This window comes from Trichosurus vulpecula, chromosome 5 (assembly GCF_011100635.1).
Source record: "Trichosurus vulpecula isolate mTriVul1 chromosome 5, mTriVul1.pri, whole genome shotgun sequence".
Lineage (NCBI taxonomy): Eukaryota > Metazoa > Chordata > Mammalia > Diprotodontia > Phalangeridae > Trichosurus > Trichosurus vulpecula.
In genome coordinates this window covers 194,303,869-194,316,132 of record NC_050577.1, presented here as the reverse complement: position 1 = coordinate 194,316,132, position 12,264 = coordinate 194,303,869, and the positions used below count along the sequence as shown (strand labels likewise).

Genomic DNA, 12,264 nt, shown 5'->3' with positions numbered 1-12,264 from the left:
CATTTTGCCATTTTGCCTGCTTTCTTTTACACAATGGCTTTGTTTATCATTTCCGTACATTCCAGTTTTAGTAAATATGCTCTGCAAGAAAGCCCTCAGCCTAGCATTTTAAATCCTCCAAGCTTTGACTCCTGCCTATATTTTCAGACTTATTTCCCATTGGGATGATAAGAGCTAACATTCATATCCCTTTCAGGTTTGTAACGTGCTCTCATCTTAGTTCTTAGCCTTACAGTAATACTGAGAGGTAGATACTAAAGATAGGTATTGTTATCTTCATTTTACAGATAAAAGAAATTGAGGCTCTTAGAGATTAAGTGATTTGCTTGTGATCATACTGCTAGTAGTTGTGTAGCAGGATTGGGGCTCAGGATTTCTGGACTCCACGTCTAGCCCTCTCCTGTGCTACACTGCCTCTCAAATCGTAGGATTTTTGAGTTAGAGTCTTGCAGATCATTTATACCAAGCCTCTCATTTTGCAGCTTCCTCCATGTCAACCAGATACTGTCATGAGTAACCACAGAAGCTTAAGACAGATTACATAGGGTCTCACTGAAGACATTTTGAGGAAAGTAATTAGAGAAGTTTGACTTAAGACAAGGTTTGTGTATTCACTCATTTGACGATGCTCCTACTGTGTGCATTTCAGAACACTGTGATACATAAGCACTGGGGAAGATACCAAGTTCAGAAGGACAGTCACTGTGTGAGTCTTAGTAGCATTCCCCCCTTTCCTTCCACTCTGTCCCTGTCAGTAGAGAAAAAGAAAGGCTCCATTGCATAGGACTAAGACCATTTTGTACTTTTTATTGTTTCGTGGGATACTGTAACCAAAAATTCATTACCTAGTGACAAGCTTACTAATGTTGAGCCTCTCCATGCTGAGTGAAGCTGGTCCTTGGAAATAAGACAGTGATTGAGACAGCACTTGGAAGCCTTTTCAACATGAAAAAACCTGTCCTAGCAGAAAGAAGGATGACCACTTGTTGAGTATGATGCAGCTGGAATTGTTCAATGAGTCTGGGTTGGACTAGATGGTCTCAAAGGTTCCTTCCAACCCTATGAGGTTAATAGGAAAGATTTAAGTAATAAACCATTGGGGTCAAGACTAGGTATGGAAGCTAGAGGGAGAGATGGGTTGAGGAAAAGGCCCAAGGAACCAAAAGTTAAAATAGAGATGAAGAGTAGCTTTAATGAGTGGGAGAGGTGGAAGGCTAGGGAGGTCAGAGTGTAAAATTTAAAAGTTTCAGCTCTTAGATGTGGGACCTCAGCACTCTTCTAGTTCAACACTTAGCTAAGAACTCCCCTTTACAACACACCAAACAAATGGTCAACCAGCCTTGGATTGAGGAGGAACCCACAACTTCCTAAGACAACCCATTCACTTGGGGATATTTTGACTGTTAGCAAGTTTTTTCTTTACAGCAAGCTTAAAATTTCTTCACACTGTTCTTAGTTCTGTTCTCAGAGGTCAAGCAGAATAACTCTAGTCCTTTTTTCAAAATGGTAGCCCTTCACATATTTAAAATACCTACTTTTTCTAAGGCTTCTCATCCCTAGGTCACACATCTCCATTTTCTTTTTTACTATTAACTCCAATATTGAGCCTACTCTCCACTTAATCCTCTAGAAGTTCTTCAGATGTTTGACAGTACTTAGCTCATCTTGGACTTGGGAAGCTGATTTTTTTTTCGTAACTTGTATGTAGGAATTTAAATTTATTACTGTTGAATTTAATCTTACTAAATTCAATCCAGTACTCCAGCTGAAAATCTTTTTTTTTTTGCATCCTCAATCTGACATCCAGTATTTTAGCCATCCTTTTAATTTTGTGTCATCAGCAAATATGATAAGTATGCTCTTTATCCAGATAATTTATAAAAATGTTGAATAGCAAAGTGCCAAGAACAGATGCCTATGGCACTCCACATTAAGGACCAGACTCTTTTGGTCCGGACTCCAGCTCTTCAACCAGTTCTAAATCTTATCTAATTGTACTGTCATCTAATCCGCATCTCTCTGTCTTTTGTACAAAGAGATTTTGTATCAAATGTATTGCTAAAATCTAGGGCACACATATACCACATTCTTATGACCTACCAGTTTAGAACACTGTCAGAAAAGGCAATAAGCTATCTTTCATAGATTTTTAGTCACTGTCCCTTTAAATAATATGTTTTAGAATTTTTTCAGGAATTGAAGTTGTCAGATTCATTAGCTTACAGCTTACAGACCCAGTCTTCGCTTTGTTTTGAAAATCTGATTAGGTCCTACCAGGTTAGGTAATGGAGGAGTGAGTGAGGCTTGTTCTGTAGGGGATGCACTATTAAGATAGCTGTGGTAATAGCATGCAGGTGAGATTGAAGGGGAAGTAAATAAGTTTTAATTCATGAAAGATATATGGGGGAAACAGTTCCCATAAGTCTTCATAAATGGCTTCTGAGCTGGCCCACCTGTGTCTTTTTGGGTTGATTATATTTTTTTCTGTGTGGGTTTTCCATTTATTTTTCTTTTAAGTAGTTTATACAGCTGACAGTGTCCTTGGGAAAGAAGAATGTCTAGAATGTTGAGGGAATCTTTTCTGTTTTCTTTTTTGCTGACTTAAGGGGGTTAGGGGGGTGGGGAGAATGGCAGAAACCCACTATACAGTTCTCTTTTATTTAAGTACTAAGAAATGCTAAAGGTGCTAGTATTCCTAATAATGTTGGCTAGAATCTTTTTAGAAAGGACCAGCTAGGTGATCAACAAACTTGTTGAATTGAGCCTATGTGCAAAGTCCTAAAAGAGATAAATTATTAAAGGGTATGAAAATGAATGAGAAGAGAAGAGCTTACCATCTGGACAGGGATATAAAATGAATGCCCAGTCAGAAATTGCAATACAGAGTTGAGTGTGACTGAATAAAAAAAGAAGGAAAAAAAGCACAGCATACACTAAAAATTCTAAGGAAGGAGGGACCACTTACTAGATAATTGGCTTCTTCCTCTGCTGAGCACAAAAGAATCCTGTCCACAGCATAGAGTTGTTGGATTTGGTAGTTCTCCAAAAATGAGATTTGTTTTCCTTCCACCTCTCCCCCCAAATGAATTTTTAAAAGAAAGAAAGAAAACCTTTGTAATAGATAAGTAAAACAAATTCTTGTGTTGCCCATGTCCAAAAAATATCTATCTCCATCTACAACCTACAGCTCTCTCTTAGGAGGTAGGGAATATGCCTCATCTTCAGCCTTGGAAGCATGGCTGGTCATTTCGCTAATCAGTTTCTAGGTCTTTTGGAGTTGTTTTTGTTGTGCTTACTTCATTCTACCTCATTTCATAGAGGTCTTCCTAGTTTTCTCTGAAACCACCCACTTCGCTATTCCAAATGGTGTACTATATTCCATTATGTTCATATAGGGGAAGAGAAGGGAATACCCATTTATTGGGGAATGGCTGAACAAGTTATGATGTGTGAAAGTGATGGAATGCTAGTGCTGTAAATCATTGAAGGGAATAGTTTCACAGGAACCTGGGAAGACTGACATGACCTGATGAAAAGTGAAGTGAACAGAATCAGGAGAACAGCTTATATAATAACGACTATAATGTAAAGGCAAACAACTTTAAAAGATTTAGAAACTTTGATCAGCATAATGAACCAACCCCAATTCCAGAGGATTCCTGATGAAACGTGGACCCAGTGCAAATTGAGGAATGTATGTTTTGGTTTGGTTTGGTTTGCCATGGTTAATGCAGGAATTTGTTTTGTTTAACTATATGCATCTGTAATGGATTTTTTAATTTCCTTTCTTGGTGGGGGAAGAAAGGGGAAGTGGAAGGGAGAAAATTCAGAACTAAAAACAAAATTGAATTTAAAATAATTATTTGGAGTAGTCTTTCATATGGTGTTAATAGTTTGCAGTTCTTTTGAGGAACTGCTTATTCATATCCATTTACCCTTTAGAACAATTAATATCCTATAATAATTTCATGTCTTCAGATCCTTAAGTGGATCCATTGGTCATTTTCTTTTGTCTGGAAGAGCAACATCCCTTTTCACACCACTTGGGTAATCTGGGAGTCATGAACTACAAGCCCTCCTTCCAGTAAAATTGAGTATCATCAGGTCTTATACAATGTAACATCATACAAGTCTTCTAGGCTTTACCATTTGCTCTGAAGCTTAAGGAAGCCCAAGGAAATTCAGGTTTTTTGTTTCTGCTGTTGGGGGGAGTTTTCTCATGGTATTTCTGCCTTTTCTTTTAAGCCTTTTTTTTATTATATTGCATTTCTACTTTTCATATTTGAAATGTGGCTTTTTCTAAAAATAATTTTCTTTTGAAGGTTTCTGATAGTTTTGCTTCTTTTTGGCTTTTTTGTTGCTGTTTTTGAGAGGTCTATTGAAAAGCGAGGCTTGCTGGCAGCCTCTTATTCCTCCATCTCTACAGAAGTCTCCTACTGCTGTTATCTACATTCATTGTGGTTTTATGCTTGTTTGTCTTGTGCAGTGAAATAGAGGTGCTCCAAAAAGAATGACAGATATGAAGAATTCTTGTGTGAGAAAAGTGAGAGGGCTTATATGAAGTGATAACAGCATGAAGAAAATCTATCCAAAAGAACAACAAACATAATTACTACAGCAGTTTAAGTAAAGAAATGTTAAGAGGCAACAAACTCATATCCAATACAGCAGGCAGTGTGAATAGCAGAGTATCACAGGAAAAGTGCCTATCCTTTTCCATTAATGATAGTGAACCTACAAAAATAAAAAGTGATAATTCTGCTGTTAGGTGGTTTTACTGTTTTGGGGCATTGTACTTTGTGGAGGAGTTTGGCTGTTGAGACGCCTCTGTCAAAATAGTGTGTCAATTTGGAAAAAAAGAAAACAGAGTGAAGAAGAATAGAGCTTAAGTGGTACACTATACCAGCTATTCAGCCAGAGGCCATGATAATGACTTTATTTTTTTTTAAATTAATGATAAATTTTGCTTAGACTACTCATAAAAATCCCCAGCATACTTAAAACTTAATCATTTTTCATAAGATTTGTATATGCCTTACAAGTTAGAAAAATTGGACAGTATTAGTAGTTGAATTTTATATCCATTTAAAGTTGCCTTTTATATATTTGTTCTGTTTAGTTCTCTCTGCATTACTTCATCAATCAGTAAAAAATGTTTATGTACTTACTATGTGCCAGGCATAAAAGTTTCCCTTCATTTCTTTGACTTGTTAATAACTTTATTCCTTATGTAGCAGTAATTAATTTATATACCATAATCCAAACCATTGCCCAGTATTTTGGCACACAGATTCCAATTTTTTGCTGTTACAATTGGGTGTGTCATTAATTCTCCCTGAGGAGGGTATAACCCAGTAATAGGATTGCTAGGTCAAGGGTTTGAATAGTTTCATAATTCTTACAGCAGAGTTCCTAATCATTTTCCAGAGTGTTTGGAGTAGTTCACAGATCCACCAGTAGTGAATATAGTAGTGTGCTGGTTTTCCTGAGTGATGAATTTTCCCATTTTTGACATTTTGATGGCTGAGGTGATACCTCAAAGTTGTTTTAACTTGTGTTTGTTTGTTAGCAAATTTGAGCACTTTTAAAGACAGTTGTTGATAGTATGTGTCATATTTACCCTTTGCTTTTTCATCACCCCTCCCATAGAGTAGTTGGCCTGGAAGAACAACATCCCTGAGAGTCATGAACTACAAGCCCTCCTTATGGAGTATCATCAGGTCTTACACTCTACCCTGTTACTAACATCTTAAAAGTCCTCTAGGTTTTACCCTTTGCTCTGAAGCTTTGCTTTCCAGAGCCCTGGGAATTCTATTATCGTATAATCTGCTGAGTACCATTATAGATTTTTGGACCCTTGCCTCTGCCTCATTTAGGACTTCCAAATCTTTCCATCGACTGTGCAACTGACCTTTTTTATATGGGTTGTCTCCCCCATTAGTTTGTGAGCTCCTTCAGATTCTCATTTTTTTCTATTTATATCCCCAGCACTTAATAGCATAGAGGTTGATGAGAACTTAATAAATGCTTTTTACTTCATTTACTAATTTTGAGAGTAATCTTTTGTTCATATCTTTTGACCTCTTGATGAGGAATGGCTCTTAATATTATAGATATGTATCAATTCATATCAGCTTTTAAATATCATATTTTTATTTTAGTTTCATGTACTATATATGGTTTCTAATTTTTGCTGCATTTTTTTTTGCATAAAAGCTTTTTCAAAACTATTTGATCCTTTATAATCTATATATTGTAGCTGGTTACAAACTCATCCCGTGTCAAAAACTATTTGATTTTTATAATCTCTGTGTTGTAGCTGGTTACAAACTCAACCCCTATCCGGAGATAACCTCTAACTTTTTTAACAGTAGAACATTTTTTTTATTTAGTGTAATTATTCATTTGGAATTTATTGTGGGACATGGTGTAAATTTCTGGTCTAGAACTATTTGCCACCAGACTGCTAGCCAATTTTTCTTCTTGAATCAAGTGTTCTTTCTCTAGTACTTTGTGTTCTTGAATTTATGAAAAACTAGATTATTACACTAGTTTTCCATTCCATTTCATTTCTGATTCTTGCTTACCAAAATCTATTCCAGTGATCAGCTTTTCTAATTTTTTTAACCATGTAGCTTTGGTAATTACTGTTTATGATATAATTTGCGATTTAAATATGTCAACTCCATTTCATTCCTACTTTTTCCACTTTTTTCCTAGAGATTCTTGACTTTTCCTCCATGGAAGTTTTTTGTTATTACTTTGTCACATCCTATAAAGTATAATGCAAAACCTCCCTTACATTCTTTACAGAAGTGTAGGAATATGAGTGTGGAACAAAGCATATACTTGCAGACTAGACTGATGTGTTGGTTAGTTTTGCTTTATATTTTATTTTTTGTTAGAAGGGATGATTTGCTGGATGTAGGAAGGGGAGGAACATGTTTGGAAGTGAAGGTGAGGTCTAAAAAAAGATAATGAAATTTTTGAGTATACTACTAAGTACTAATATTAATTTGAGTAGCATCATTTTTACTATATTAATGTGAAATCCTAGATTTAGTCTTAGTATGTTAACTCACTGATATTTCATGATTTTAAAATTATTCTTAATGGGTTTTTTTCTTGCTCATCTCCTAGTTGTTGTTAGTAATATAGCAAAATAGTAATTTTTAAAAAATTTCTTTTGTATCCTGCTCCTTTGGTGAAGCAGTTGTCTTGACTTTTCTTTTGTTTTTTGTCTCAGAATTTCTAAGTAAACCATCATATAATCTAGAAAGATAAGTTTATCTTCACTTTCCAAAAGAACATTGGCTTGGGAGTCCAAAGATATAGGTTTAAATTCTGCTTCAGATTACTATCTGTGTGACCTTGGGAAAGTCACCTAGCCCTTCTGGGCCTCAGTTTCCTCAACTATAAGATGAAGAAGTTGAACCAGATAAATCTCTCAGGTCTGTTCCAACTCTAGAATTATGATCCTATGATCCAATGTATATTTAACTTCCTTTCCTTTATTTCAGTAGTTGGCATGGGCAACCTTGTTTCATGCCCTTTTTTAAGCTTCTATTCTTCATTAAAAATAATATATGCTTTTGAGCATATTAATGAAAACAACCTCTACGCTGATTTGTCAGTAAATGGTATGAAACATTTAACAAAAGAGTTCCTATGCTACTAAACTTTACAAGAGTAGAGAAAGAAAGCACCCAGTGAGACACACTAGCTCTAATTCCCAAACTAGGAAAGGATAAAATGGAGAAAGCACACTATAAGCCCAAATCACTAATGAACATTGAGGCAAAAAAAAAAAAAATACCAGCAAAGAGATTGTGGCACTACATTTTTTAAAAGTTATTCACATAACCTTTTGTATTTAGGCCATATATCATCTATTTGGGGCTTATTGTTGGTGTACACCGTAAGATGTTGGTCTAAATATAATTTCTGCCCAACTACTGTCTTGTTCTCCGGGTAAGTTTTTGTCATTAGGAAGTCCTTAGCCCAGGAGTTGGTATCTTTGGGCTTATGAAGACTAGTTTGTTCATTTTCTTCTAGGTGACTAACGTAGTCTCTCTCAATTACCAACTTTTCTGCTTGGCAGTTAAGAGTTTCAGTTGGCTGTGTAATCAGATCTCAATTGACCTTATTTGGGAATTACCAATCTATTTTCCATTTTTAAAATGTTTTTATTATTTGGTTCAGCCTTTAACTTTATCGTTATTTAGAGTGTTGTTTTAGATTCTCATCTTTTGTTCATATTTCCTCTATTGACTACAATGTTTAATATATTGTGGTCTGTTTATGATTCTGTCTTTCTGGATTTGATAACTTTTATCTTTAATACATGATCAGTGTTTTATAAATCCCATTCAGCAGGTTTATCAAATCCAATTTTCCAATAATTTGTTTACTTTTTATCTTTCAAAATGAACAAACAAGTACTATTAATCATTCATCATGTCCCAAGTGTACTGTGGTAAGTACTGAGGATGCAAATACAAAAAAGGAGTCTTGCACTTAAGTTTACTTTCTAATGGGGTAGACAGCATACATAGGACAGTGGTTGCCAGGGAGGGGTATTTTAGTTTGGAAACTAGTTTAGTTTAAAACACTGGTGACTAGGTCCTTGTGGAAGCTGGTTGACATTCCTTTCCAGTAAAGCTAGTAGTACTGAATTTATTAACAGTCCAGGTCTAGAAAGTGAGGTGAGGGTAAGGGTACAGCAGACAGGGCAGATGACAAGGTCTAGTGGTCCAGAGAGAGCAGGGCAGGTGGCAGGAAAATGGCCAGAGTAGAAAACAAAACATGGCTGGGGCCAGCTAGATGTAACTGGCCATATGACACACTCACCCATTAGGATATTAAGGGACTGTTGAATTTGTCAAGGTGACCACTCTACAGTCATCTACAGTTAGCGTCTTGATGTCTGTCTTTTGTTTCAGTCAATTTTTTCTTTACTCCTCTATCAATAACCAGTCATTTCCTGTCTGACAAGGTATAGTCAGGGGTTTTTGTTGGTTTTGGGGGGGGTGGTTGTTAGTGTTCATTGTGATTCGGTGCAGAGCACCTTCCCACTCTTCTTCAGAAAAAATTATTTGCTATCTAGGTGTAAGATTTCTGCCGTATCTATAAGCCTCTTCCACATGCCTGTATTTGCATTTAAGTCACCCAGTATTACCGTATATTGACTTCCCTTCTTTGAGTAAGGAAGTGAATTTGAATTAGGGTTGTGTAATGTTGTCTACACTGTCAGATACAGTTGCTTTGCTGAGTGGTTTTGCTCTTAACTGTTACTCTTTGTAACAAGAGGATTCAATGTTGGGAAGGCGGTTTATATTGGGAAGTGAATGTGCTATAAAAAATCACCAATGAAACCCTAAACATTTAAGCATATGTTCATTTAACTTGAAAGATCTTAGTTCGTCATCCTCTGCAGCTGTGCATAAGCTTGTTATTTTTTCTAGTAGTCTCTTCACAAATGCTTCTCATGCATAACAGCTGTACAAGATGACCAGGTATCCAATGAAATGGTATTTCTTGTTGCCTTTGTACACATAATAAAGCTGACTGACTCCGAGGAAGATCATTCCATTTAGCTGCATCATCCTTCTGGTTGCTTTTGTAATGAGAGTCAGTACTGATATCAGTCAGTTTAGATGTATGTCCAGCACTTGGCCACTGAAGCAGAATCCCACTCTTAAAACATCTAAGTTAACATTTGTAGATCGTCCAAAAGCTAGGCAATTCTTAGCACCCTCAAACCCCTTTTCTCCAAGGGAACTGCCTAGGGCCACAGCCATCTCTCATTGTTTCATGGGTTGTCATACGACGGGAATTCATCACCTAATGATACGCTAAGCTACTGCACACCCAGTCAGGCAGGCCCTTAGAAAGTAGACACAGCCTGTTGCTGAGACCATATCTGAAAGCTTTCCAGCCTGGGTAGAACATGCCAGAGCATGCAATCTGTTTATATAACCTTTGAGAAGCTAGGGCACTCTTCTGCCACAATGAGTCATCAGACTTTGTAGGAAGCTAGAAGTCCTTAAGGAGCCTATGAAATTGCTGAAAGCAGCATTCTAATGACCATTAGAAGAGTCCTATTCTACCTTTTAATGATGTGGTATCCTGACATAAACCTCAGTTCTTATGATCTTCCTTGTGCTTACCTATTGAGTATGCCTGTGGTTTGACCCAGATAGATCTAACTTCATGTAAATCCACTTGGTTGCATCTTTACTAAATGGTGGAATGAGTCGAAACTCCCAAATGTGTACCATAAATGTTATTTTTAAATATTTTATTTATTTATATATGTGTGTATGTATACACACGTATATATACACATATTTACATATATAAATTTATCCTGCATTATCACACCCTGTGTTGTACCCATGGTATAAGCATACAGTCATTGTGCCTAAGCTAGTATGTACTGCTGCTACTACCTGAATTTTGTCCAAGTCTGCCTAATTGGTCACCAAAATGGTTCACCAAGTGGCTCTCCTAGGCATGGATGATCTGATGCTGGCTATATTGTAGAGCTGGCTGTCAATTATCTTGATATCTCTTTCCTACCCTATCACTAATTTACATTTATCTAGTCTCTTCTGATTTGCCATTTACGTAATTTGATGAAGACTGCTATATCATCTGGCTGCCTAGGCCTTGGTAAGATAATTGATACTTTCAGTGGCTTATCTAGAGCTTAGGACCAGGATCTTTGATAATTCTTTAAATACTCACCCTTAAAATAAACTCAGCTTCTACCTACTACCTACCAGAGGACAGTTGTGCCATGGCACAAAAATGAGTGTTGCCACTGAGCTGACATTGGCTCCATATGCCTTGGGCTTCATATTTTTATATACATGTAGATAACATCTCTACATGTTACTCATTTGGCCAGTAAACATTAAGCACTGACTGTTCTAGGCATTGTGCCAAGTGCTGGGGATATAAAGAAAGGCAAAAAACAGGCCCTGCCCTCGAGGAGCTTACAATTTAATGGGGGAGACAACACGTAAAAAGCCACAAAGTGGGAAGGGGAGGAAGGAATGGGGTACATAATGAAGCTAGGTAGGAAATGATTAGATGAATGCCCTGGGAGCCCTCCTTAAATGAAGGATTTGGGAAGATAAGCTTCAATATCCACTCTCTCCAGTGGTGGGGAATGGGAGAAGGGGTCTCGGGGGGCAGAGGGTATTAACAAATGTGATTTTCAGGGTTGATGTAATCTTGTAGGATGAGTTTCTGGAGACTGTGATGAAGTCCAGGATTGCAGCTGGGTGGGAAATGGTTTGTTCCTTAAAACAACAAAGAAAAAAATGTTTTGTTTCTATTATATGTATAATTATCAGTGCAAAGGTATGGGTTTTTGCACACACACATTTAACTAATATGAAACTTGGCTGAAGTAGGCTGTAATAATGTAGGACAAAGTTTATGGTACATATTTGGGAGTTATACCACTTAGGGAAAAAAAATTTAGTTAAAGAAGCAACCTTAAGATACTCAAGTGGATATACATGAAAGCTTTCTCAAGGCTCGAGTTGATAACACTTTAATTCTTCTCTGCTAAAACTTTTTATAGAAAAGAATTTGTTTCTGGGGTCTTGTTTCAGACCTTGTCATCAATACATATATAATATTAGAGTTTTTATTCTGTGCTAGATGTATCATGCCAGAGAAGCTTACCTAACAAAACATTGACACCATCCCCGGATAGCCGGAGTGGTAACCTTTTCATCTCTTCTCTCCAGGATACCCCTTTGCCTTGTTTTATCGACATTTCCTTTTCTACAAGGATTGCTACCTCATCCATCTCTTCCACATTGTCACAGGCCTCTCAGTTGCCTATTTTAACTTTGGTAAGTGACCTGTGAGAACGACAAGTGTCCTCATTTGTAAAATACTCCCTTCTAATAGAAATTTAGGAAATGAAAGGGATATAAACACCATCACCTTAAGGAGGCTCTGGTGGATAAGGAAGTATTCTCTTGAAAAGCAGAGGGTTTGTGTAGAAGGGAATCTTTTTGCCTCAAAATGGCTAACCATCCCATTTTTTCCCCTCTATTATGTTTCCCAAAGAAGAATGCTGAGTGGCTTTCCTCAGCTTTATCTCATCAACAGAAGTGGAAGTTTGATCCCACTTTGGCCCTAAAGAACCCTGTGACTGTGAGGCTCAAACAGACCCAGCTCTGAATCAGCATCACTCAGAGTTCTACTCCCATAGATTAACACAGCCAACTTTCAGTTTTT

The 12,264-nt window shown here is 36.9% G+C and overlaps 1 protein-coding gene across 1 annotated transcript in view; it reads left to right on the top strand.

The window, feature by feature from the left end:
- The window catches only part of LPCAT3 (lysophosphatidylcholine acyltransferase 3), a 31,361-nt gene that overhangs the window by 13,659 nt on the left and 5,438 nt on the right, over window positions 1-12,264 (top strand). The window contains exon 2 of the mRNA XM_036761248.1: window positions 11,766-11,873. Coding sequence (XP_036617143.1) covers window positions 11,766-11,873 — 108 coding nt within the window. The remainder of the gene's footprint in view (window positions 1-11,765; window positions 11,874-12,264) is intronic.